The 26,361-nt window shown below is 42.1% G+C and overlaps 3 protein-coding genes across 8 annotated transcripts; 2 read left to right on the top strand and 1 right to left on the bottom strand.

Moving 5' to 3' along the window:
* Positions 1 to 1,705: 1,705 nt before the first annotated feature.
* On the bottom strand, positions 1,706 to 26,035 carry LOC147132167 (protein S100-A1-like). Of its 5 annotated transcripts, none has more exons than XM_086013654.1 (5): positions 25,825 to 26,035; positions 24,257 to 24,346; positions 24,155 to 24,180; positions 2,144 to 2,310; positions 1,706 to 1,969 (listed from the first exon to the last, which is right to left on the bottom strand). In XM_086013654.1, the coding sequence occupies exons 4-5, from the start codon at positions 2,282 to 2,284 to the stop codon at positions 1,808 to 1,810; spliced, it is 303 nt and encodes a 100-aa protein (XP_085869780.1). In that variant the 5' UTR covers positions 2,285 to 2,310; positions 24,155 to 24,180; positions 24,257 to 24,346; positions 25,825 to 26,035; the 3' UTR covers positions 1,706 to 1,807. The 5 variants fall into 5 exon arrangements, with proteins under 5 accessions (XP_085869780.1, XP_085869779.1, XP_085869782.1 ...); XM_086013653.1 differs by lacking the exon at positions 25,825 to 26,035 and adding an exon at positions 24,849 to 24,932; XM_086013656.1 differs by lacking the exon at positions 24,155 to 24,180.
* Positions 3,660 to 14,014, top strand: trim46b (tripartite motif containing 46b). Of its 2 annotated transcripts, none has more exons than XM_086013648.1 (12): positions 3,660 to 3,948; positions 5,268 to 5,529; positions 5,940 to 6,120; positions 6,545 to 6,743; positions 6,816 to 6,962; positions 7,084 to 7,179; positions 8,213 to 8,466; positions 8,992 to 9,113; positions 9,226 to 9,564; positions 11,615 to 11,844; positions 11,966 to 12,033; positions 12,230 to 14,014. In XM_086013648.1, the coding sequence occupies exons 1-12, from the start codon at positions 3,889 to 3,891 to the stop codon at positions 12,684 to 12,686; spliced, it is 2,415 nt and encodes an 804-aa protein (XP_085869774.1). In that variant the 5' UTR covers positions 3,660 to 3,888; the 3' UTR covers positions 12,687 to 14,014. The 2 variants fall into 2 exon arrangements, with proteins under 2 accessions (XP_085869774.1, XP_085869775.1); XM_086013649.1 differs by having other exon boundaries at positions 3,660 to 4,609.
* dpm3 (dolichyl-phosphate mannosyltransferase subunit 3, regulatory) lies at positions 25,490 to 26,361 on the top strand. The gene is made up of 2 exons (XM_086013658.1): positions 25,490 to 25,625; positions 25,844 to 26,361. Exon 2 carries the CDS (start codon positions 25,869 to 25,871, stop codon positions 26,151 to 26,153), a length of 285 nt encoding a protein of 94 aa, XP_085869784.1. The 5' UTR covers positions 25,490 to 25,625; positions 25,844 to 25,868; the 3' UTR covers positions 26,154 to 26,361.

Here is a 26,361-nt window from a genome sequence, read left to right as displayed (position 1 = left end):
TGCAGCTCATGGGTCCACTCTTTAGCCCAGATTTTTGACTGCGAGACTCTTTTGTTTTATAGCCCGAAAGTGGAAAATTCCTGCAGCACACGTTTCCAATCAAACCAATCATTGAGTCAAACATTACATAAGTGGATTTTAACAACAATCCCAGGGGACTGGTTTAGATTGGCAAAATATGGCTCGTCCTAGCCGTGGTGTTATGCAACATTCATCGGATGTTCGTGTAACAAATATGCCGCATGTGGACCATGTATCAATGCCCTGAATACATTAGGCACAAAGAGACGTATTGAGTGGAAAAACACTGATGGGCCGATGGACCTAGTGACTCAGGAGCAGTCTTTCATTACAGTATCCAACAACTTCTATAAGCCTTAAAGCATCCTATAACGGTTGAGGACATTTTCTTGGAACATTCCGGCCATTCCCCAGCATAGTGATAAGTGTATCAACAAAGAGGGAGCGGCTCCCCTGTACTTTGACTCCTGTGGCATATGAACTACAGTGGGAGTTAGTCAAACGCACCTTAGGGTGGGACAAATTCTCATTCTTGTGCGATACAGTATAGTGTAATTGCTTGCAACACAGTATCGATACACTAGTATCAAAATTCCTTTTCATAACGTACCGTTGTATCCTTATAGCTCACTATATACGGTGTCAAAACATCCGCATAAAATATGAAAAATGATGTGCTGTATATTGATACACTCGTGTAGAATATCAGCATAAGGACACGTGTATATGCTATTGATGCACAAATAAAATCACAACGTATGGCATCCTTATAGCTCCCACTATGGAACCGACACCAGGCATCACATATGACATGAAGTGTCATAATGTCTCACGATACTGTATCGACACATCAGCATCAAATAGGCATCATATAGATATCACTCAGTATACAGTACCAATATACCAGCATCAAATATTGATACATATTAACATTGTATATGTCATGATACTGTACAGACACCTCAAAATCCAATACAGTATTGACGTATCGTATCCCCTAATCAAAAAACAGCATTGATACCCTAGCATCTAATATTGATGTATTTCATTGTTAGAGATGGAACAGTATCAATTATAGCTCATAATATAGTATCAATCCACTAGCACCTAGTATCGCCATTATAGCCCATGATACAGTGTTGATGCGTTAGCGTCAACTATCAACAATACCGTATTAATACTGTAATGAAATGGTGACAGCACGATGCATCATATCGTTATAGCTAATAACACAGCATCACAATGGTTGCGCCAGGTATCGACACATTGTATCATTAAAGCTCACGATACAGTATGAATTAATCAGCTTCAAATATCAATGTCGGAATGCATACTAGCGTCGTAAATCATACAGTACAGATACGACAGCAGCAAATAAACACATCGTATCAATATAGCTCTTTATACAGTATCGCTATACGCTGACATCAGCTATCAGCATCACAATGTATTGTAATAGCTTATGGCACAGTATTGAAACACCTGCATTAAAAATTACTTCCGGAATAAGATTTTAAAGAAGTTTGTTTCCTCTTCTTGACTCACTTGTATACTGTGTTAACTTGTGGTCGCTCAATTCTTGTCGTTATCGTCGCAAACATATAGTGATGATATTGTATCACGATATGTGGTTCCTGAGTAAATGTGCACTGTGGTCTCATTAAAAACAACACGACTCGACGGATGGGTTTTAAATCCTTTGAGACATTTTAATGGACATGAGACAGAAAAAAAAAAAGAATTGAAATGGTTTGCGGAATGATATTCTCTTCTGGAAACCTTCTCTTCATTTCTTGGCTGCATTCTTCATGCGCAACTGAAAGCACTGCTCGCATGCAATGGACAGTCCCACCACCAGAGACACAAACTCCTCAAAGTCCACCTGGCCGTCCCCATTGGTGTCCAGGTCCTTCATGATCTTGTCCACAGCAGCTGGGTCCTTCTGGGACTGAAAATGCAAATATTCAACTCAGGAACAGTGTTTCCCCGCTATATGAGCCTTTCCACTAATGCAATAGTGTTTCCACTAATGCAATACTGTATCGCAGGTTTTTAATACAAATGACAAACATTCATTTTAGGAACATAGTACTACAAAATGAGCAATGCATTGACAGCGTACCCGTAAAAAGTTGGACAGCTCATTCTCCATCAATTCCCGGAGCTCCCGCCGGTTGAGGGTGCCGTTCTTGCCGTCTCGCGAGGCGTAGCGGTGGAACACTAAGATGAGGGACTCCATGGCCGTCTCCAGTTCTGAAGGCATGTTTGCTTGCTCAGGTTGGAGTTGCACTGAGGAGAAACATTTCGATTCAGTCAATCACTGTGCAATACATGAATTTAGTTCAAGTGGTTTTACATAATATGATAAATGTCTCTTTAACTGGCACAAAGCTGGCATTTTAATATTGGTCTACAGACTTTTGAAATACTCTTCAGCTGTAATTTTCCATGTTGTAATGTGGTGACACACAGCAATGAAGAATTATGGGATGTGTCCCATTGAAGGGTTAAGCAAAAGAAGGCCTGCCCACAGATGACTCAACTGTCTGCAACTTACAGTATTTGAGTGAACAAAAACCCCGCTACTTTTACCCCTGTGTAGGAGATTCATTTAAAACAGTGGAGCACTGGCTCAATAATAATAAAATGACTTTCATGCAGTAAAATCCCCTTGGTAGGCCACACCTAGTAGTATCTATCGATTGTGTGGCATACCTAGGCTTGCTACAGTAAAAAAAAAAAAAACGACATAGTACTTGTTTTTTAAAGTTTCTAATTCTATATTGCAAACATGAGATTGATTTATGTCCGCCCTACTTTAATGTACATTCATAATAACACACATAACATTCAAGATAACGCAAAAAGGCACTTTACACAACATTTAAGACAATTTATAAATGCATGCTATACAATGAAAGGTTAATGATTAACATGCTCAAATGTAAAAATTCCTACCGTGCAAAAAGCTTGGGAGTCAGCTCACGACGAGTATGCAGTGCTCAGAAGTTGGCACAAAGTGCAGCTCTGTCTTTTATAGGCGGACTCCGCCTTACTGCGCTACGTGTGCGTCAAAAGTGAGCAAACCCACAAGCAGACATCCACCGTGACCGGTTCGTTTTGGTGCGGAACTATAAACTTTACACCACCGGTCAGAGGGAGTGGTAGGATGTTGATGTCTCGCACTGAACTCATTATAACGCAACCAGAGTGATTCAGCAATGTCCATACAGACTATTGGCTCAGCAATCGATTCACCAAGTCAGCAAAATGGATTAAAATTCGTGTCGACAACACACACTCAACACGAAAATCCATGTATATGTCGTATAAACTAGTGAAATCAATCACACTTTAAACAAAACTGCACTCGTAGCATTTGCTTTGTTGGGGAAAAATACAGTCAGTTCCTGGAGGTGGAAATGGCGGACTTTAGCGCCCCCAGGTGGTTAATAGACGCAACAGCAACAACTAAATAACAATTTCCACATTAAAAAAGATTTACAAAAAATATATACCGGTGTATAGATTGTGAATTACAGTGGTGATAGTAAAATTTAAATTTTTTTTAAAAAGAACGATTTTAAATGCATCATTCTTTAAAGCGATTGGGTCTTACATTCAGTGGGCGTGCCTTACCGTGGAAGGAGCTTTACTTCCAGACCAAAGCCCATTAATTAAATTGAAGAGGAAATATGTAGCATATTTTGGGGGAAAAACAATTTCCTGAACGTTAACGTCATCTGGAAAGCAGAACAATCGCATTTATTCTGTGCATGTGTGTGCGCGTGCGTGTTCGTCCGTCCGTGCACTATGGCAGCTGACCGGCAGCTTTATGTGCAGATGTTGTCAACAAGCTGCTAAAATATGGACGTGATGGATTTGAAAGGAGCCACGTCGACCATGGACGCTCTGGTCCGCATTAGTGTGAGTAAATAGATACGTCAACACACTGTATTTGTAATGAACGTGTATTTGTATGCTATTTTTAGCTGATGCACGCCATTTTGATATCTGTTTCTAAGCAGTAGGCCTGCTCAGTCCATTCATTTGGTGTCTAAATTAAAAAAAAAAAGAAAGTATCATGGAGGGTATACATTTGGTTAGAGAACAGTCGATTGCATCGCCATCACACATACCTCTATTGGGATTATACATGATATATTTATGATTTTTTATTTTCATTTATCAAAATACTGATTTTCATTCTGATCATGTGCAAACATTCCTAATACGTGATATAAATACATTTTAAAAGCAAAATCACTGCAGCCAGTGCGGATCAAGAATGTACGGTCTCTGAGGGATGCTCGTTGCCATGGAGACGGCAGAGCTGGCTGCTACGTCAACCGAACAGTTAAGGAGGGCTTTTAATCACAATCGTACAAGACCTATCCACACATAAGTCACCACGCGCGTTACGCATCTATATTAGTAAATATATTCATATAAATAGGTATTTGCTCGCCCCTCCCCCTCCATCCTCCTAGCAGCCACCTCCTTCACCCCTCCCCTCGGTGAAGCCGTTGCGTCGGACGTGCGTGCGTGCCTGTAAACTGTCATGGCGCCAAGGTTCCTGCAGGTGAAGGTAAGGACTCGCTAAAGAAGAAGCAGCAGCAGCTTCTTACGGTTACGACGCGACACAAGTTGCTAAGATTAATGGAATTCTGGCAGAAGAGAAAGCGAGCAAAAAAGAGGGGATGACATTGGAGACGGAAGCGCAGGGACAAATAAGGCTATGATGATGCAGGCTGGTTTTATTACTAGGAGCAGCCTGTAGGTTTATAATGGATATGCATATGCATCTATATTAGGCATCCAGATGCTTGCTGGACGTCTATTGTGCTGTTTTACTGGTAGAAATGTGCAGCATGAAGTGCTGCATTAAGCGTTCCAGCATGTCAGGTCGTGATGTCACTTGCCGTCATGCACATGGGGAGGTTTTGTGTCAAGTGAGGCCTTCTACTACCATCTTGTTTGCCCTTTTCCACCATTTACTTGTCCTTGAGCATACTGCATACAGTAGAAACCTTTATTCAGCCCAGATACACACACACATTCATATAAATAAATTATATATATACACACACACACGTATATATAATGTATCAAAATGACAACTTTACAGCAGGTGTTAAAAAAAAAAAGATCTGGTGGGATATATGATATTCCAACCACTGGGGACTTTAAGCAGGCATACTTTGACAGCTCAAACATTGTCAGCTCAATCGATTTGCTTCCTTCAGTCCAACATGAAGAGCCTGGAGCAGGAGCTACACTGCCCCGTGTGCAAGGACATCGTCAAGCAGCCCGTGGTGCTGCCGTGCCTCCACAGCGTGTGCCTCATGTGCGCCTGTGAGCTCCTGGTGGCCAGCGGGTACCCGCCTCCGGAGCTCCCCGCCGAGCCCAACTCCCCGGCCTCCACGCCCAACATGCGCTCCCCCCGACAACTGCGCAGGCCCACGCCCAAAGCCGAACAGCGGCCCATTGACAGAGTGCTTCGAGCAGGTGAGGGACCAAGGTTATTATAGTTAACGAAAACTAACAAAATAACTAACATTGCAAAACGTGTTGCTGCTCAGCTCGTATTGCACAAATGCAATATTAATCAGAATGCCTTGTTTCAACTAGTTAGCCTGCATAGAACATATTCTTGGAAAAAAAAAAAAAAAAATCAAATGTTTGGCTTGACTTCAACAAAACGAACACTAACCGAAATGATACTTTACGTTTATAAAACTAGGAATGGGTGAGTACCGATACCAGCCTTATTTTAAGGTATCAGGTACTCATGACACTGGTGAGTATTAATTTGTTTTTTTTCATTCGAGGTACGGCTTCGGTTAGAACAGAGGCTCTTGCATTGCATCTCTGTCACCAGTCAGTCTATATCTCGCATCTCTTTGCGTTTTTTCGAGGTCCCCACCCGCCTTCGCCGTCCATGCCCCGCTCGCCAGGGTACCCGGGCCGGCGGCGCAAGGAGGCCCCGCCCCTGTCTATGATGTTCCCCTGCGTGCCCTGCGGCCGCGACGTGGAGCTTGGCGAAAAAGGCCTCACCGACTGCTTGCGGAACCTCACCTTAGAGCGCATCGTGGAGAGGTTGGTCCACTACACACAAACTAAAAACGTCGGCTGTCGAGATGCGGCTACGCTCTGCAGTAAACCCCCCCCCCCCTATTTGGTATCTCACGGATCTGGTCACTTGGTCCCCACTGTGAACGTCCGCTTCACCGATGCCAGGCAGGAAAACTGTCTACCGTGATACATAACATATCGGTATCTGGTGGGTCTGATGAGCCAAATGATCCCGAGAGAAAGCGGACAAAGTACGGCGTGAACATCAGCTGAACAGATGCCACATATCCTTGGCAGCAAAGACGTGCAACGTGACAGATATTTGTGCAGTGGTCACAAGGATGTGAAGATTAAAACCGCTTTCGGGTAATCCTGTCAAGCTAACCAAACTAAACTCCGTGGTCGTTTTCTCTATCGCCCCTCCCCGCCCCGCCTCCTGCGCCGGCAGGTACCGGCACACAGTGAGCCTAGGCAGCGTGGCCATCATGTGCCAATTCTGCAAGCCCCCGCAGGCCCTGGAAGCCACCAAGGGCTGCGGCGACTGCAGGGCCAACTTCTGCAACGAGTGCTTCAAGCTCTACCACCCGTGGGGGACTCCACGGGCGCAGCATGAGCACATCCTGCCCACGCTCAACTTTCGACCAAAGGCAAGATGCCACCCACTGTATTATCCCAGGTGTCTTGCGTTGTCACGTTTCTGAACTCATCTCCCTCGGCAGGTTTTGACTTGCACCGAGCACGACCAGGAGAAACTGCAGTTCTACTGCAGGTCCTGTCAGCGGCTGCTTTGTCCGCTCTGCAAATTACGTCGCTTGCACACGGGACACAAGATCCTGCCTGTGGCCCAAGCTTACCAAGCCCTCAAAGTACAGCAATCTTTGCATATTCGCAGATATCTTATTCACCCAATCAAAACAGTTTGACACAAAACTCTGCCATTGTCTCATTTCTTGATTGTGCCGTTGTTTTTGTCTGGGGGGAAAATAGGAGAAGATTACAAAGGAGATGAACTACATTCTGTCCAATCAGGACACGGTCCTGGCTCAGATTACACAGCTGGAAAGCGCCATCACTCAGACTGAGGTGATTAACAAAGCGCACACACTGGAAACCATGTGGAAAAAATAATGCAGCAGTGTAAGGCTTTAATAATAAATTCCACGTACGGGACGTTTAAAAAGCGTTCCACTGACACTACAGCATATGCATCACTGGACAAGAGATATGTCAATCATTGAGCATCACTGATGCCTCAGAAACGCCTCAGTAGCACCACTGGAAATTCAGCCCCGAAAGCAAGTTTTACTTAACAGTGTTAAATTTAATACCAATGTCTATCATGAGGAGATGCACAAAAAGTATCAGCCATTTTGATTTGAAGTGGCCATTTTAGAGTAGTTTATGGGTCCTTCAAAAATGAATTCGTCCTAGGGATTTAAAAAAAAAAAAAAAAAAAATTAAGAACCTGATGCCAATTTCCTTTAGCAGCATGAAATTTAAAAGCAATGTCTATCAGGAGTAAACACACAAAAATAGCTTTAAGAAGCCATGTCTGAAAAGGGACATGAAGTCATCCATCTTGAATTGAAATGTCCCTATTTTGGGTAACTTTTTTTTTAATAAAAGGCAAACTCATAGGGATTTTTTAAAATGTATTTCTAAATCCAGCTCCTGAAGGGAAATTCCTTTAGCAGCATAAAATTGTCTATCATGAGATGCCGCACAAAAAAGTCTTAAGAAGCCATATACAAATACTGGAAGTCTGCCATTTTGGTTTGAAGCAGTCATTTTAAGGGTCATTTTTGACCAATTTCAGGGGTGAATTCATGCCAGAGTTTTTGTCCTGTTAATACCAAATTTGAACCGTGACTACTAGACATATTGCAAACCATTTAAGTTTTCATCATTGTGTATGGGCAAAGCCTGGAAGCAAAATCTGGCAACAGAGTGACAGAGTAGATTGACAGGGACTAGAAACAATAGGCACAACGACAGCTGCACCAAGTGAGCAGCAGTCCTCCGATGATGGCCTCACCACCGCCGACAACAATGTCTTCTTAGTTGTTTCTGTCTGCCGAAAAAGTACCGCATGACAAATTCTAAATAAATCACGCAGGTGAACAGCGTGTCGGCTCGCGAGCAGCTGGCCCAGAGCATCAGGGACCTGACGGCGGCGTTGGCCGAGCGCCACGCCTCGCTCACCCAGGCGCTGGAGGCGGCCCGGCACAAGCGCGGCGAGGCGCTGGCCGCTCAAGTGGCGGAGCGGCGGAGCTTGATGGAGCACGCCGGCCTCGTCGCGTTCACCCAGGAACTGCTGAAGGAGACAGACCAACCGTGTTTTGTGCAGGCCGCTCGCCAGACGCATAACAGGTGCGCTTTGAAAGAGACTTGGAAGGGAAACAAAATGACTATTCTCCTGGTACTGTTTCTGCCTTTGGTTTGTTTTTTTTATTGGATTATGTTTGGGACTCTAGGGCCACAATAAAGGGATATAATGAGCGAGGAAAGTAACCATGCCCGACAAGACAAATGAACTGTTCCATTTTGAGTTGCAACAGATATTTTAGGGTCTGGAATGTTTTTAAAAGAAATTCAGCTTCTAAAGCCAGTTACACTCAGCAACATGAAATTTGGTGGACATGTTTCTCAGGATAACACAAAAAAAGTCTCAAGAAGCCATTCACAATAAGACATTCCAAATTTGGCTTGAAATCATTTTCGGGGGATCTTATAAAAACAAATTTTGGCCACAAGATTATGTCCGATTACTACCAAATTGGAAGCAGGTATTCTATAAATGTGTGACACTATTTAGTGCAACATTTGAGTTTTTGTTGCCGCGTGTGGGTGTAGCATGGCAGCTTTGTTTAAAGATTAGTCCAATATCCGTTCTAGGTTCAGCAAGGCGATTGAGAACCTTCAGCATTTTGCTCTGGCTGCCGATCCGTCCTTCAGACATTTCCAACTGGATGTCTCCAAAGAACTCAAACTGCTTACAGAGCTGAATTTCATCAGAGGTGTGGACAAGACAAAAGACAAAACGATGCGTTAATTTAAATCAATATTCGTTTTTCATGAACTACATACATTTTCAACATGGTGTTTTTTTCCCCCCTTTGATCGCAACAGCTCCTTTGGCCCCAGTCCTCGACACCCAGCACTCCCTGGCCTACGATCAGCTCTACCTGAGCTGGCGCCTGCCCCCGGACTCGGCGCCCGCCTGGCACTACTCCGTTGAGTACCGACGCAGGGGCGTGGTTCCGGGCGGCGCGTCCCGGGGTGGCAATAGGGGGGGTCTGGCTGCCGCCCGCTGGGGCTGGCAGCGCCTGGACGAGGTGAGCGGAACGAGCGCCGTCATCGACAGACTGGAGATGGACAGCGTGTACGTCCTGCGGGTGAGGGGCTGCAACAAAGCAGGCTACGGCGAGTACAGTGAGGAAGTGTACCTGCACACCCCTCCGGCACCAGGTGAGGGCGACAATGGGACCAATTTGTTGGAAAAGTTCACAAGCGATAATTTACCAAAATATGTCTTAACTTATTCTGATTAGAAAATCCGGAAACGAAGGGCAATTGAGTACGACTCTAGTCATATTTGTACATTTTAAACTTACATTGTGGTTGACAAAATTTTATTACAAAATTGAGTAAAACGACTTTTTAAAAATTGTAGAATATTTATATTTAAATGTGATTGCAAGTCTTGGGAAGAAGAAGGCATTTTAAAACTGAAAATGCATTTTAATTCAACATTTTTTAATTTACACTTTGGTTCAAATGTATTTATTAAAATTTCATTTCAAACATGAATTAAAAGAATTACATTGTAAAAAAGTGATATTAAAAGTGCAATTTGAATTTTATACATTTGTTTTTTTAAACAAAAGTTAAAAAAATGCATTTAATCCATAAAATGTTTAATTTTAGCAAGATTTTACTGTATTTAGAAAAAAGATGATTGATTCAGACATAAAAAAAATTCCCCACATTACAACCCCTGTTTTCTTTATATTATAGCATCTAAAAAATATATATCTTTGCTTTAAATATTTTACCCCCACAACCGTCCTCAAATATTTCAGCCATTTTTAGAGTCTTGCAATACCTTTTTTCCATTTTCATTTTGTGAGCAATTTTAGAGGTGGAAATAAATTATATTGTTGTACTTTGAGCTATTGTAATGAGAAACATTTTTATCGATAGTATAGTGATTCTCAAAGTGCGGCCCTTGTACCACTAATGATAACTGGGCTCCCTCTGGTGGTACACCAAAGAATCACTGAATTAAATCAAACTGTGCATGATGTACATTTCCAAAGTACAGTTCAGTTGTGTTGAACTTTGAAGTACAATACATTTCCATGTAATGCTTCATGCGGGATTCTAAAGAGGGGGCGTAGTTTAAAACAAACGGAATTTTGTATTTATTGACTAAAAATGTCTAATAATCTGGCGGAATATGTTGCTGTCGTGTACGCGCATGCTTTTCTACTTGTGGCGAACAGTTTGTAATTCATTCTCTCTCTTTTTTGCTTATCACATTTTCTTTTTCCATCCACTCGTCACTTCCTGTACGTCCTCATCTCTTTCTCTCGTGTTATTTCCATTTCACAGCTTGTCATCCTGTTCAGAGCTCCTCCCATGCTGCCAACTCACCTACACGCCACCTGCAGAACGTAAGAATTCATACCTCAGGGACCCCGTGTCATACGATGACCCCCTCCTTGCTATCTCTTTCTGGTCATTTCACACATCTGCCACTTTTTTCCATCTTTGGCACCCTAATGAGAAGCGTCACTGCGGTGACGACGGTTGCAGATTGTTAGGACTAGAGGCTTAACAATCATATCGGATTCCGATCCGGCGCTTTTCTAAGATCAGGGGTCCGCTTGAGCGACTCCCTGCAGGCTGTTGTTTGTCCCCTTCCTGCTACTGCAGACAATCCCTCTGTCAATTGTATTTCCTCTTTATTTATTTTTAAATGTATTGCTGTCATGTGATACCGTCAGTATTCTTCTCCCCGAGTGGTCAGCGTAAAGATCGACATCCTTCCAGTGTATCAACAGATGTACCTTGAAGTTTGAGTCTTGGGATACTCTAATTCAGTCTTGGTCAAGCCATGGAATTGGCCCAAAATGGCTGCTTCCAACCAAAACATCCAACTTTCTGTTCAATAAAGACCATGGGCCCTTGATACTTTTTAGTCTGCCCTGTCATGACAGACACCAAATTTCATGTTGATTGGTGACTCTAGTGACATTTTTGTGGATAAGCCTCCACGGGATTGTCACACTTGGACACCCTAATGGCTACTTCAAACCAAAATATGCGACCAAACCAATAGTAATTGAACAGAAACAGGAAGTAGAAACCTACCAAAATAAACTTGAACTTCAAGGTACCACAGGACTACTATCCTTTACCTCAAGTCTACTTGAGTACCACTCCCAATTCTTCCCATCATCCCTTTTCCTGCCCTCCTCCAGCTCCTGACTTCTTGTCATTGACCCCATTGCAGTGCTGAATTTCTACCTGGACTCTCGCTGGGGTCTCCACGCTGACCGACTGGTGGTCAGCAAGGAGCAGAGAGCGGCCCGCAGCGTCCCCGGCCTGTCCTTGCTGCAGGCCGCCGACCACGCGCTCACTTCCTGTCACCTGACGTCGGACCTCTTGGTGGGAGATGTGGCCATCACGCAAGGGAGACATTACTGGGCGTGCTCCGTGGAGCCCGGCTCCTACCTCGTCAAGGTACGAGATAATGCTTGCAGAAAATCGCCAATGTAACTTGGACAAATGCCAAACAGATTAAATAAAGTTGACGATGCCAAAATGGATCAACGAATCCGATTTTTGAAATTCTCCTTCTCAGGTCGGTGTTGGTCTTGAGTCCAAGTTGCAGGAGTGGTTTCATCTACCAGAAGACATGGCCAGTCCCCGGTGAGTAGCCGCTCGTCATGGAAGGTACCAAAAATTGAAATGATACCAAGCAAAACATCACATTTGTTGATAAATGTACCGATTTTAAAAACATTGAGTAAAAAATTGACAATAGGTCAAGTTTTACTGATGGCTAATCCTGCAAACGATTGTAATGATGTTTGGTAATCGTGACTGCGATCGACTCCCCCTGCAGGTACGACCCAGACAGCGGTCACGACAGCGGGGCGGAGGACGGCGTGGACTCGGCCCCGCCGTTCTGTTTCCTCACCATGGGCATGGGGAAGCTCTACCTGCCCCAGCACACCTACCATCACCACCACCACCACCACCACAACCACAACAGTCAACGCTCGGACCCCAACGGCAACGGCCCGTCGCCCCCAGCGGGCCTGACCTATCCGCTGCCCCCCCGGCTTGGCGTGTCCCTCGACTTTGAGAAGGGCCGCGTGGCCTTCTACGACGCCCACTCCCTGCGCCCACTGTGGGAGGGTCATGTGGACTGCTCGGGCCCGGTGTGCCCGGCCTTCTGCTTCATTGGAGGGGGGGCCCTGCAGCTCCAGGAGCTGGTGGCCAATCGGGGGGCTGACCAGACCCCCGTGAGGAGGGTGACCATCCAACCAAGAGGCGGCTCCAATTTAAATAACAACTGAATACAATTTAGAATGTCAAGTCTTTTGCCTTTAGAGCATTTCTACGGCAACAAATATGCAATGTAATTATGTTTCTTATGATTTTATTTGCAAGAATGATCACTTTCGGCATTTTCGCTATACCCGACACGGTTGTAATTTCATATAGTGGTTAACAAATGTATTCGACCACCACCCAATGTCAGAGTTAGGGCGTAAATTAACAGCATCATCGTTAGGTGTATGAAATTTGGTAGACAGGCCTAACATGAGCAGTCCCACAAAACAAGTCTAAAGAAGCCATGCCCGTAAAGAGACAAGAAGTCTTCCACCTTGGTTTGAAGCGGCTATTTTTGGTCATAAAACAAGAAATTCTAATAATTCAACTCTTTGAAAAACACACAGGAAGTCAGCCATTTTAGAGTCATTTTTGACATTGGCAGTGTCTTTCATAAAACAAATTATCTTCCTAATCCTAGATATGTCCGATTGCTCCCAAACTGTAACCATATGTCATAGACAAGGTGACGCTAAATTACAAATGATTAGAATTTTAATCTGTCTGTGGGCGGCGCATGGCGGCAAAGTTTGAGTCGTTGCAATCGAGCGAGAAATTCTAATTACTTTATGAAAATTCAGCCCCTGAAGCCAGTTTCACTTAGCAACATGAAATTTGGTATTCGTGTCTATCATGCTCAGATCCATAAAAAAAGTTGCAAGAATCCATGCCTGAAAAGATACCAGAAGGATCTCATTTTGGTTTTAAACAGCCATTTTAGGCTCATTATGAGTACGTCAAAAACATGTCTAATAGATGCGTTAGGCACTGTACATTTGATGCTTGCATATTTATTTATAAAGCTAATGCTGTTACCGTGCCATACCGACCATTTCATGCCCTTAAGTGTCAACTTTGTGTGCTTTTCGTAACCAAACGTGGACTTGTGACATCTATAACAGCGCTCTGATGCCAAGTTCTTGTTTTAATGTGTTCAATTAGTGGTAGGGAGGAACAACGAAGTGATAGACTGTCATTAGAAGCTGCGATTACACCTCTGGCACACAGCTAATTACTAGTTTCGACGCTTGTGTTTGTGCATTCTGCAATTTGAACACACGATGAGCCACATGTCTGTATGTGTGTATTTACACTCCTCTCCACATGGATGTGTGTGTGTGTCTACGTGCGCCTAATAATATGTCCCGGGCAGTTGGCCATCAGTGACAAAAAAATTTTGCCACGTTTTTTTTTTAATTTATTTATTTTTTTACCTCGCTTGATTGTAATGCTAGCGAGCATCCTTTAAACACAAGAAGTAAACACAGAATGAAAAAAAAAATGTTGTCGTCATTTCTAGTTGAAAAGAGACATTTAGAAATATACAGGGGAGCCTCCACATACAACTGAGCCTCCCCAAAATAGTAAAAATGTGCAATGTTTTCTGTTTAATCAAGGAAAGTAGCGCTCTATAATATTGTACTTATATCCTAGTTATATATGACATCGCCCCCCCAAAAAAAGAAAAAGAAAAATCAGCCATCCCCACGCAGACAACTTAACTGAATGTTATCATGATGAATGTCATTATAACATTAAAATATACTGTTAGCAAATGCTAAACTGTGCTAACACTGCAGGTCTGCTTAACTTTCGCCATGTCAAAGTGGTTCTTTTACTCGATAACTTGAGTCAGGCTAGCTGCTAAGTCATTATAAATAAACCGAATACGGCCCTGGTTATGATGTTTAGTTCTCTCCCACTCTGACATCATAGCGAGGGCAGAAGCGCAGAAAGGCTCGGATGTTTAGAAAGAGGCAGATAAATATTTATCAGATTGACTAGGTTGTTTAATTTCACACTTGGGTAGGCAGTTCAGGAACCCAACTATTTATGAAACATGAAAAAAACACATTTTTCACAATATGTCTGCTTTAAGGGTGTGTTTGAACGCCTCACTAGAGGGCAGCAAAGCAACATGCTCCATGGTCTTCATCCTCACTGCAACTATCAAGTCTTAACAGATGGAACCAATTTGTTGGACAAACAACGCTTTAATAAATTGTTACAGATTTGGCAGTATGCTGCTCAGAAATGTGGGATTGGAAAGCTTGTACGGATCACCCACCTTCATGCATATTTAATATGAAATAATTCTAATTGCTTTTGCTCATGGTGCCCTTATTTATTTATTTATTTTTAAACCAGTGAGAAGAATCTAGGCAGGGAATTTGGCCATTAAAAATTATACATGTTTATTACTGTAAGCAGAATAAGGAGATGTTCATTGACAAAATAAATAAAATACAAGTTCGAAATTTAAGACCCTGTGTGGGCAGGGCGCCATCTGTTGGCATACTGTTGTTGAAAACAATGAACTTTTTTTTCCCTAAAAAACATGTCCATGTTCCAAATAATAAAAATAATAACACTTGTGGAATCTCACTCGCTTGTGTGTGCCAAGCCAAACATGCGCCACACGGGCTGCGGACCATCTGCTTTTGATGGAGGTATTACATGTGTAGGTGTTTAGCATTCCTTATGTAAATGTAATGTAAATCCCTGGTGAGGGTTTACTGGTTATGGGCTTCAATATGGGGAAAAAAAACTTACATGTGTGTTAAATTAAGGGAAAGTCAAAACAGGGGATTGGGGGTAAAGCCTTGACATTAGGTTTGATGTTTTTCAGTTGATTAAAAAAATGCAATTACTGTCTGGAACTGGTACTGAAACACCTAAATATTAGAACTTTGTTTGACTTCATTTTTTGAGCACTTTTCCCATTTCCCATCATCATTAAATTTCATAGATTTGTTGTCTACTATTCCTGTATTATCTTCTAAAATCTGTGCATTGATGGTTGAGTGATTTGGTATTTTTTCATATCCCTGTCATAATATTTCTGCACGCTTTTCCCCTAATATTTACTACTAATACCACCGGTGTGGCAATATTATAACCCTTTGAGCAATGGGCTTTTGAACACAATTAGTGGAGTAGCAAATAGACACATTACTCACAGGCATATATTTTTGATCCTTTTTTCTCCATGGACAGTGTTACTTCAATTTCATGGACAATAAAAAAAAAAAAAAAGTGCAGTCCACTCAAAATGGCCAAGTTGCGAGGAGCAGCACAATGTCCATCAAATTGAATAAAATTTTTTTTGGTAAAAAACAGTTTGATTTGTTTACTTATTTAGGATAGTTCAGTATGTATTCAATGAAGTACTATATCATGGATACTATTTTTTTTTTTAATTAAAAAACATATGACAAACATTTTTTTAAGCGGAAACAGATTAAGGCCAATTCCAAACCAAACAAAATATCAAAAATGGTGAGCCCATTCAAGTTCTCAGTGGCTCAAATTTCCTTTGCATCCTCAAACCCAACTGCTCCCACAAAGTTGAAAGCGCCCAACTGTCCAAAAAGGTCTTCAACTACGAAGACGAAATGAAGATTTACGGGGGAATTAAGGGATGCGGTCCAAGGCACGACTGATGAATGGCCGACTTCAACTTTTCATCTCCGTAAATCACCCCCTGAGACGCGCGAGAAGCGTCCTGTCGAGAACCCTCGCAACAGAACCGCACCTCCTTCCTTCCCAGCAAATCTGCAACAGATTGCGTTTAGTCTGACTGGAGGTATGCAGCCACAACAGCGCAAGCAGGGGTCCGCGTAATCCCAACCCTCCAGAATTACGCATGGCCATTCACTTTAAGACCTGGACGGTTTTACCCACTCATAATCTGCGTGATCATCATTTACCGGATTTCAAAGGCGGGAGGGGTGAGCCGAGGGGGAATGGGCGCAGGTCACCGCGCCGAAGCTAAAAGCCGTCCACTGAGCGACGGCGTGCACAGGGCAGCCATCTGGAAAAGGCATACGCCCGAAATTCGCCAGAGCGAGCGTCTCCAACGAGGTGGTGCCAAAGCACGTGTTGATTTATTTGCGCAACCTGTTACTCGCTGGGATTTTCCCACAATCGGTACGCTCTCTTTCGTACCGAATAACTCTTTTCGGCATATTTTTTTACTTTGTTGGCTAATAGTCATTTTAGTATACGAGCACTTTTATTTTTCAGCGTTAGGTCAGCAAACTTCCCAATGAATACATTTACAGTACCTCTACAATGCTATTAACAGCAAAACCAGGTTTAAAACCCTGACCCCAAAAACCTTTTGCAAATCGTCCATCTCAACTTGTGTTTGTCTTCAACTTGCCTGCAATGAACTTTTCATTCGGAAGAAGCCGATGAATTATTCACCGTCTGGCGCGTTCAAATCAAATTGGACAGGTGATAGTCAACCACACCGCCCCTCACCAGCTCCACATTTAACCGCTCATTCGCCTAGGGAATCCAATCGCGCTATTAAATTCAATAACGCCTCCTTGTGAAATTATTCTTCCGGACGCTGAAACACTTTCCAGAAGCCGCCAGAGAGGAATTACATCAATAAAACATCAACTTCCTGGTTTGATCGCATCGCCGGTAAGAAACGATGTACAGCCGGAAAAAGCCAGTCGGTTAAAATGCTGTAACATTGTGTGTGAAAAGGAATTGCATTCATGCCCAATTTTTTGGGGGTGATTTTTTGTTGATATACTTTAATGTGTATTTCTTTAAACATTAGAAGAAACGGTAATTTCTCTTTAATTATAATATTCTACAAATAATTTTAATATTTCCATTCATACATTTAATTAAAAATATTTAGTGCCTTTGTCAAATCTTTTTGTATGTTTTGTTTGAATACTGTGTATCTAATATGTGCAAATATAAATATTTGTAATTTTTGGTGATATTTACAGTAAACACTTTCACGTAGATTACGTTATATTTTAATACACGTATTGTCTTGGCATCAGAAGATTCGCCATTTTTCACCAGAAACTAGATTTAATATTTGTAATATTTTTTGTATTTCTCCTATAATATAATAATATTTTTCAGGGGTTTTTTTGTTTTCTTTTTTTTTCTTAACGTTTGTATTTTACTTTAATGTTTTATCTTATTTCTATTTATGTATTTTGTGTGTCGAATCTTTTTACATTTTTTATTTTATTTTTTTTACATTTTTCATTTTGTCATTTGTTTTTAATCAACAATATTATTTTGGTACTACCGCAGTTATATTTTGTGAAATAAGATTTTTTGGCATCAGAAGATAATTTGGCTCAGAAATGTGATTTTACAGCAAACTCGCATTGGATTACGTGGTATCTAATAATTATAATGGCATTGGTGTAACCCCTACAAAAATAAGTTGCAGTCATATGGGACAACATGTATTTTACTTTTCCTGTTTTATCTTTAGGAGGCTTAGCAGTTGACACTAAGCTAAACTAAAAGAGCGCACCGCGTCGGGTTTCTTGTTGTGACTTTTCTGTCGGTACCTTAAACGGAATGTGAAAATATTGGTTTAACGTGCAGGAATGTCGACATGCCGGCCTTATCCGCAGAATTAATTTTACCTAGAAGTTGAAAGTCTTTTGGAGGCTTTAGGAGTGCGGGTGTTACTTTAAAGCTAGGATAACATGACATCTGGCATGTTATTGTTTCCATAAGAGCGGAGCTTAATGATGATTTGCGACCGACGACGTGAGCAGGTGAGAGGACGACGTATGTGCTTTTTCCATTGATAATTCCAATGGAAACCTGCTGAGTCGGCCGGTTGGGTTCAAATTCCAGGTGTGTGAAAAGTGGAGAAGAAAAAAAAAAAAAAAGGCCCTGTTGGATGGGAATGTCAACAGGGGATCCGTAAAGCACACGCTTCCTGGGCGGCTCTGTCCGGACCAGCTGTGCATACATCATAGCCACCGTGGTCAGTACGTATGCTTAAGGGTGGGAGGGGGGTGGTTTCATAGGATGAAGTTATGGTGTAATATTGGAATGTTGTTTCTAATAGTCAGATTTTTCATCCAACATTTTTATACTGCATTCTATTATTTGCGAATTAAGTTTACAGTTGACCCCCATTGTTCGCAATAGTGATAATGTGCATATAAGTGACGGCCATTGAAACACGTTAGGGAGGTGGGTGATGTGTAATCATTTTTTTTTAACTACTACAAAAAATCTTTTAAAAAAAAAAAAAAATGCTTATAAACATTTAATATACGTTTCCATGAAAAAGGCGGGATGCATGTGGGAAAAAAAATCCCGGACAGACCGTAGCGTATTTGAACGGTAACTTTAATTAGACTACTATATTAGACACAGTAATGCATTAGAGTTCAAGTTACTCAAAATTGCAGCTATTTTTGTGTTATTTGTTACTTAGTAACGGCATCACCGATAACAACTTCATGTCTACCACGTCAATCATTATTTCGCGCGAACCCCGGCGTCTTCGTCGCCGTCCGTCCTTCTTCCCCTTCCAGATGCTGGGCATGTGAAGGAGTGAAAGGTCGGCAGGTGCCTGGAGGCAGGCGGCAGGGTGGTTGTGTTTCAGCGAGGGTCAAGTAGAGTTAAGAGACTTGAGGGGGTGGGGGGGGGCTGGTACTATCTGGCCACTGTCCAGAGAAAGAGCAGACAGAGCAGCGGTCTAATCAACGTGATTCATTACGGCCAACGGCAGACTGTCTGCCGAGGTCCCAATCAGCTTTTGAGGGGTTTACCAGGCGCCAGGCGCAAAGCCGTAATCCTTGAATCCTTGACCTTTTTGCAATTTGGGCATAAAGTGCAAGGCGGTCAAAGCAGCATCGGCCACGATGCGCTGACTGAACTAAGAGAAGGGATCATAAAGTCCAAATTTCCCTTGGCTGCACTCTCTCCAAAGCCACTCATGTTTGCAGCGTCAACACATGAATCAATGCGGGAGTATATTCCATATTATTCACCTCAAACTCTCAATGCCCGTTCTTGCGTTTCCAGTTGGTTCGTTCGAGGTCACTTCTATCTGGTCTAGACCAGTTGTTGCCGCTCTGACCCGCACGAATCCGCGCATAATCAGTACCGCCCACGTTTCCAGAATGTCCCGAAGGTAACTAATTTTAACCGATCGGTTGCACCGTCAATAATGCTAATGTGAGAGGGCACTGAGGACAGATAAGAAGGGACGTTGGTGGACAAGGGTGGGGGGAGGGGGGGTGGGGGGGTCATCGTCAAGCTCGCCCTTCGTCGATAGCTTTTACACCGACAAGCGTCGGATCACGTTGTCGTCCATGCCGGCGTGTGCGCTTACGCGAGGGCCGGCGTGAAGATAATGCGGAACGGCGTCTCGTAAAGGTCAACAAAAAGCGAGGAGGGGGAGGCAGGACTTGTGATGGGATTCATTAGGACAGCAGTGGGGGGGGGGGGGGGGGCTACGGGGTGGGGAGGGGTGCAGTCCTGCATGGGGAGAAAACTGAAACAGGTGTTTGTGCGTTTGTGTTTGTTGAAGTCTTGAAAGACGGACAAGTGCGGCGCTCACATGCTCAGGCTCACTCACACTTGACCTCACTCTGACCTTTGCCCCCCCCCCCCCAAGCAAGAGACTTTGTGAAAGTTTTCTCAATGGAACGAGAGGCACGCTCTCACACAAACTTGCTGGAAGAACAACGAGGCTATTCCGAGGCGTACCCATGTCACCTGTTTGCTGTCAAGTCGATCCACAAACTTTGACGAGGTGCATTTACAGTATCGGTAGACATAAACAGTAAGCTAAGCATTCAGTTAAGTTGCCACGGGGAATTCCAAAACTATTTTGCATTTTAATTTGATTTAAATTGAAATCACTATATAAAAGATGACGACGTGATGAAAAATGTTTTGGCTTCATTTGTGTTTTTATTCTAAAATAATAATTTGAACGGAAGTTTTAAGTTTGACCTCCAAAAGCTTGCGTAATGTGCATTATTCTGTGTACTTTATAAATGTAATATAATTTGAGGTAATTTTATTCTAAAGCACCTGCTTGGTAGCTTTATTGCTAGACTATAAAATGAACTGAACAGCTTTAAACCCCTAAAATGAAAGTAAATGAATCAAAATGATGCATTCTCTCTCTTTTTTTTTTTTTTTGTCCTGCACATTGGACTTGTACCTGAAATCTCCATGTAGCCAGTGTTGAACTTTTTAGTCACACTTTCCTCCTCCAGAAAACACACTCGCCAGGAAACGGAGGCTTCCTGTTTTGGACTGCAAACTCTTTTCTTATCTTGCCTGCATCTTGCGTTCTAGTTGAGATGTTTTACATTTGGTCTGGAACTTTTGACGCCTTTCATGTTGACGTAGCCACTTGGACGGAGTCAGCAAAGTGTTTTGTCTGCATGGAGTGGAGTGGGGAAGGGGGGGGGTCTGTCTGTACTACAGTGGAACTTTCAAAAGAGGAACATAATGCATCCAAAAGTGCTGCTACAACTAAACGATGAAATCATTGACTAAACCTTTTTTTTTTTATTTTATATGACTTATTGTCAGAACTGACTCGGTTCTAATGGTTCACAATGCCGCTACTAGAGCGCTGACCAGAACTAGGAGAAGAGATCAGATGCCAAATCTGCATTTTTATTTTTTGGGATCAAGCTTAAAGTCTGAGCTGGCTCAGGCATATCCTGACGCAACCAAATGTGATGCCGGTCTGAAAATGCTACCACTCGAGTAGTGACTAGAACAAGAAGAAGGAAGATTGTGGATTCTAAACCTTCATTGCTTAATAAAGCCAATAGTCAGATCTGACTCAGGCGTATGCCCTGGCATTCTTTGAATTACTGTATGCTGATGAAAAATGGTGCTGCTAGAGCACCGAACAAAACAAGATATCATTAATTCTAATACGTATTTTTTTTTTTTCCCCCAATCAAGATTATAGGCAGAGCTGACTCGGGCATATCATGACTCATCCCTGAAATAAACCGGTCCAAAACGCTGCTGCTGCTGCTGCTCGAGCATAGAATAGGACCAGAAGAGCATGTGTTCATGTTGCCAAGTTAAACAGTCTTCAGGGAGTGAACATTCCAAAAATTTCACAGAGGGGGCAAGCCAGTAATTTTTTTTTGGGGGGGCAGAGGGGTCACACTTGGAACCTCTACTAAATTAAGGATGAACTCTACATTTCGTTTGACTTTGGAGGGCTATTTTTCTTATCCCGTTTCCTCTACTTTTTCTCCCATGTCAACCGTAAAAGTCTCTTCGCGGTGCGCCGGCCCCTAGGGTGGGGTTGAAGGTGTCGTTCGGGTGATTGAGATAAAGTTTGCATGAGGAACAGCTGGATTTAACGCGCCATTAAAAGGTCACTGCTTATTGAAGCTGCACCTGCAACTCCCACCAGTTCACCCCATCACCCCTTCTCTCTGTAGTCCTCTCCTCTTTCTCAACTCTGAGCTTTCTCCCAGAAGGTCCTCCATCTTTCCCCCCCCCCGGATGTCTTTATGTACAGTGTCTCCATAACGCCTGCAGGGTGGTTTATGTCTGCCAAAGCTCTCGTTTTCGCTTTTGCTCGCAGCCGGAACACTTCAACGGGAAAACAAGCTGGCAGCGTGCAGGCAGGAGAAGCCAATGCCACTCTGCTCAATGTGGGACACACACACACACCCCCACACACATGCTTCACACTGCTGCTCACAACAGGCAGCATATATGATGCGTGCATGCATGACTGGGAGGGTGTGCAGGGAGATTCCACCACCTGGAGTCAAATTATATATAGTGTTCTATAGATAAAATGGGGGGGGGGGGGGGGACATGGGAATATTTTATGATGTATGGAAGAACCAAAGACTGTGACCAAGACTTTCTTGAAAAAGTGCACTAACAATGGTGCTATTCAAATGCATTGCACATATAGGCTGAATAAAAAACATCTAAACATAAAAAAACCACCATACATTATTAAATGCACATGCACTTAAGTTAAATACAAGAGAAATGCACCTAAAATGTCCTGTGCTGGGATTAAATGAAGAAAAACAAACAAAAAAAAGTTATCAAAGCATAAAGGAGTGCTTTTCGGATGTTTTGAGTTTTCTCAAAAATATCTTTTTGGTGCTCTTCAGTTGAGGGATCAACGCAGGACTTAAAAAAACAAACAAAAAAAGCCCCAGGAAACGGAGGCACTCAAATTGATTCTGAATTAAAAGTCCTTTATTTCAACATGGCCAGTTGGAAAAAATGCCTACGCCTTTCAGCAAGCTTGCCCTGACGAAAACCAGGCATTTTTTCATACTGGCCATATTAAAATAAAGGCTTTTTAATTCAGAATCAGTTTGAGTGCCTCAGTTTCCAGTTAAAAAAAATAAAAAAATAATGTATGCACAATTTCAACATTGAATTCAGTCATTCTTTTGCATACCACTAGAGTGAGCTAATGCACCACCAGTGGTACTCATGAAAACTGAATTTCCCTTCAGGTACACGTTGACTTGAATTGGAAATTTTTAACAAAATAATTTAAAATTTAACAATGTAACAAAATTAAAAATAAATACATATTTATGTTATAGTTAAAATATTTTTAGAATTTTAATAGTCAATCAAAGAATAAAATAAAATCAATTTAAAAAAGAAATACATTTAAACGTTTTATTAAAACGACATTTCACCCCAGACTGACCCCCCCCCCCCCCCGCACAACATCAGCACATTACAATTAAACTGATTTTACATTAATAATATGTCATTTGATTGATTCTATAATCATTTTTTAAGAAACTATTATTAAGAAACTTGGACATTTCTTCCATTGGAAAAAATATTCCCAATCGATTCTAATTCTAAATAATTTCATTAATACCATTTCAAAAACAATGAATAAAATCCAAACTGTGTTTAATAAATAGTATGCCTAGTAGACATAACTACGACAGTACTAACTCCAGTCACACCCATTTGTAATAAACTATTTAATTTTGCTGTCTAAAATACATATCGCTGCCATCGGGCAAACACAGTGTACCTCAAAATTAGTCACTTTTCAGGAGACCCCAAAAATGCCAAGTTTGTTTAACCAATTGCATTGCATCATGAAAGACAGCAAGCCCTCTTGCTTCAGTCATGAAAAGGTTTCCACAAATAGACAAATGCTGATCGAAGCAAAAGAAAACAAACAGCTGCGCCACTCTCTTAAGTGTAGGGATGCCGGCACCCTTACAAGAACCCACCATGCTCCCTCCAGAGCGATGATCATTTATCTCGATGGCCAACTAAATTTGCCGTGTTTAAATGTACTACACCCAAGAGGGGCGTGTGGGCCACCGACCCCAGCAACTGGACTACCATTAACCCCATGAATGCGCTACCAAGATCTGATTTGACTGATCCTGATGGCCCCCCTAATGGAACTGTTGCTCTAGAGAGAGATCGACAGTCGCGTTTAGTAATGACTTTAAGCGAGGGCCTAATTATGAACCCATTTGCAAAATGACTTCTTTTTTTTGGGGGGGTGTTGAAAGCAGCTCCAATGAACATTTGTCTTTGTTGGCAGTGACAACAGAATACATTCCTGTACAAAACACAGCTATGAACAATAAAAACACACATTATAAAGACAAAACACAAGTTTACTTACCTTTAAGCCAACTCAGATTGACCAACCTTTCAGTGAGGAGAATGAGCATGTCACTTCAGCTCACATAAAATAAAACTTAAAATGAGTGGCATAAGTCCTTACCACTTATGTTTACTGTTGGCTGTTCAACTTTCTCAAGAACTGCTGCTCAACTCCATGTTCAGCCTTCAACATTTTTTCGTTCCTTCCAACCTGCAACATTAAAAGATGTGTTTACAGTATATAATATCAGAGATGGGAAATCCAGGTCCAGAAAGTAAAAACCCTGCCACAGTTTGGCTTGAGCCAGAGGTGCTTCTAATCAATTGAGCTCGTGTACCTGCCGGTTGAGTAGAAGCAACTGTGGCATGATTTTTAATTTCTGAAACTGAATTTTCCATCTCTGTATAGTATATTAAGATAGTGTTTTAGCACTACAAGCTAAAGTGCTAATGACAGCTGAGCTATTTCCTATGACAAAAAAAGGCTGTGTCTATTTTAAGTTGAAGGTTTTTAACGTTACTCAAGCTATTTTCTGTGACAAAATAAAGTAGTTCATGTTTTAAGTTGAATTCATTCAGTGCCTGGCGTTTTCGTGCTAGCAGACTACTTAAAGCATACTGTTGTCATTCTTTACGGAATAAAAACAGCATGAGAGTTCAGCTAACCAAATAAGTGACTTTTATAGCCCAAAAAAATTCATAAAATGGCTTACGGTGTGCATGGAGGAAATTATCCTTCTCGAAGAAGCAAGTGAGGAATAAAATAGATGCGCGTGTCTCCAGGTAGAAAAACATTCTTCTTCGTCGTTTTTTAACTTTCTTGGCAGGAGGGCAATTTTTAGATACGTTTAGATACGTTTTAGATACATTACCGCAACCTAGTGGACTGGAGGGAAGATTAGTAAGAGAGACTGGAAATAAAACTGTTAGTTTTCTGTTTTTTCTTAAATTAAAAGGTTAATGGGTTTAAGTAAAATAATACAAAACATTCGACTTTTTTTTTAAAAGTAAGTACAAGTTGGGTGCATGGCTAATTCACAATTTTATCTACGCTTGTTGCTAAAGCCCCAAGAAGAATCTCAATGTTGAAAGTTTTTCTTTAAATACTGTAATAGTATTTATTTTCCTCTGGGAGATAGATACTAATGGTACTTAATTGCCTATCGGTCAGTCCGTCTATTATTTAAACTGCGCTTCTGTTATCATTTCGCACTATATACGGATAATATTAAAAACAAACTAAACCGACAGAGATACAGAGACAGAGAGACAGAGAGAGAGCGACAGAGAGACAGAGTTGTCCAGCTCAATGATTGCCACTATAAGTGTCCACGTTTATATTGTGTCACTTGTGTTTGTGTTTTAGCTTCAGAGAAATTGCTTCTGATGTGATTTTGGCGAGCAAGGCTGCTCAACTACATTTCCCAGGACACCCCGCGGTTTTCTGACGTCATTTACATGCGCTAAACTGAGTTGGTCAAAAGCAATAGGTACGTATTTTCGGAATGATGGCATTCTTATTGTAGAAACTGCGAGATAATTGCGAACAATTTGAACACAAAATTATACTCCATTTTCATTTAGTCCTAACCCGGTGGTTAAGATTAGGATTGGTCGCCGTTTAGGAGTTGATACCTCTTGCTCCATCGCAATGCTAAAGCTAAGCTAACCGTACACTTCCATTCATACTTGACGTTTTCTTTCTCAGGTCGCCTTCGTGTGCTGGTGTCATCATGACCAAATTTATGGAGTGGCTGTTCGGAGTCTCGGTGGTTCTGGCCGCCTGGATGCTGGTCGCGTTCGACCCGCTGGACCTTAGCGTCCCTCACACGTACCGGGAGGTGGCCTGGCCCATGCCGCTGTACCTGCTGGTGTCGTTCGGTTGCTACTCCCTGGCCACGGTGGGCTTCCGGGTGGCCACCTTTAACGACTGCCAGGATGCGGCCCAGGAGCTCCAGGCGCAGATCAAGGAAGCCAAGGAGGATTTGAGGAGGAAAGGCTTGAAGATGTACAATTGACGGACAACTAAATGTATTTGGGGAGGAAAAAAGTGTCTATGTAATGGACATCTTGAGACTGGCAGCCAATTATGGACCACACACGTGTAAATAAATGTACAACAATATATTTAGTGATTATTAAAGATGTTTTATATTTGTAGTGTTACAACACAGGTTGGGGCTGTTTTTGTGACTTCAGACTGAAATAAAATTACATACATTAAAA

Source organism: Filicampus tigris, chromosome 18, assembly GCF_054856515.1.
Source record: "Filicampus tigris isolate MCC_2025a chromosome 18, RoL_Ftig_1.0, whole genome shotgun sequence".
Taxonomy (NCBI): Eukaryota; Metazoa; Chordata; class Actinopteri; order Syngnathiformes; family Syngnathidae; genus Filicampus; species Filicampus tigris.
This window is presented reverse-complemented; position numbering and strand designations above follow the sequence as displayed.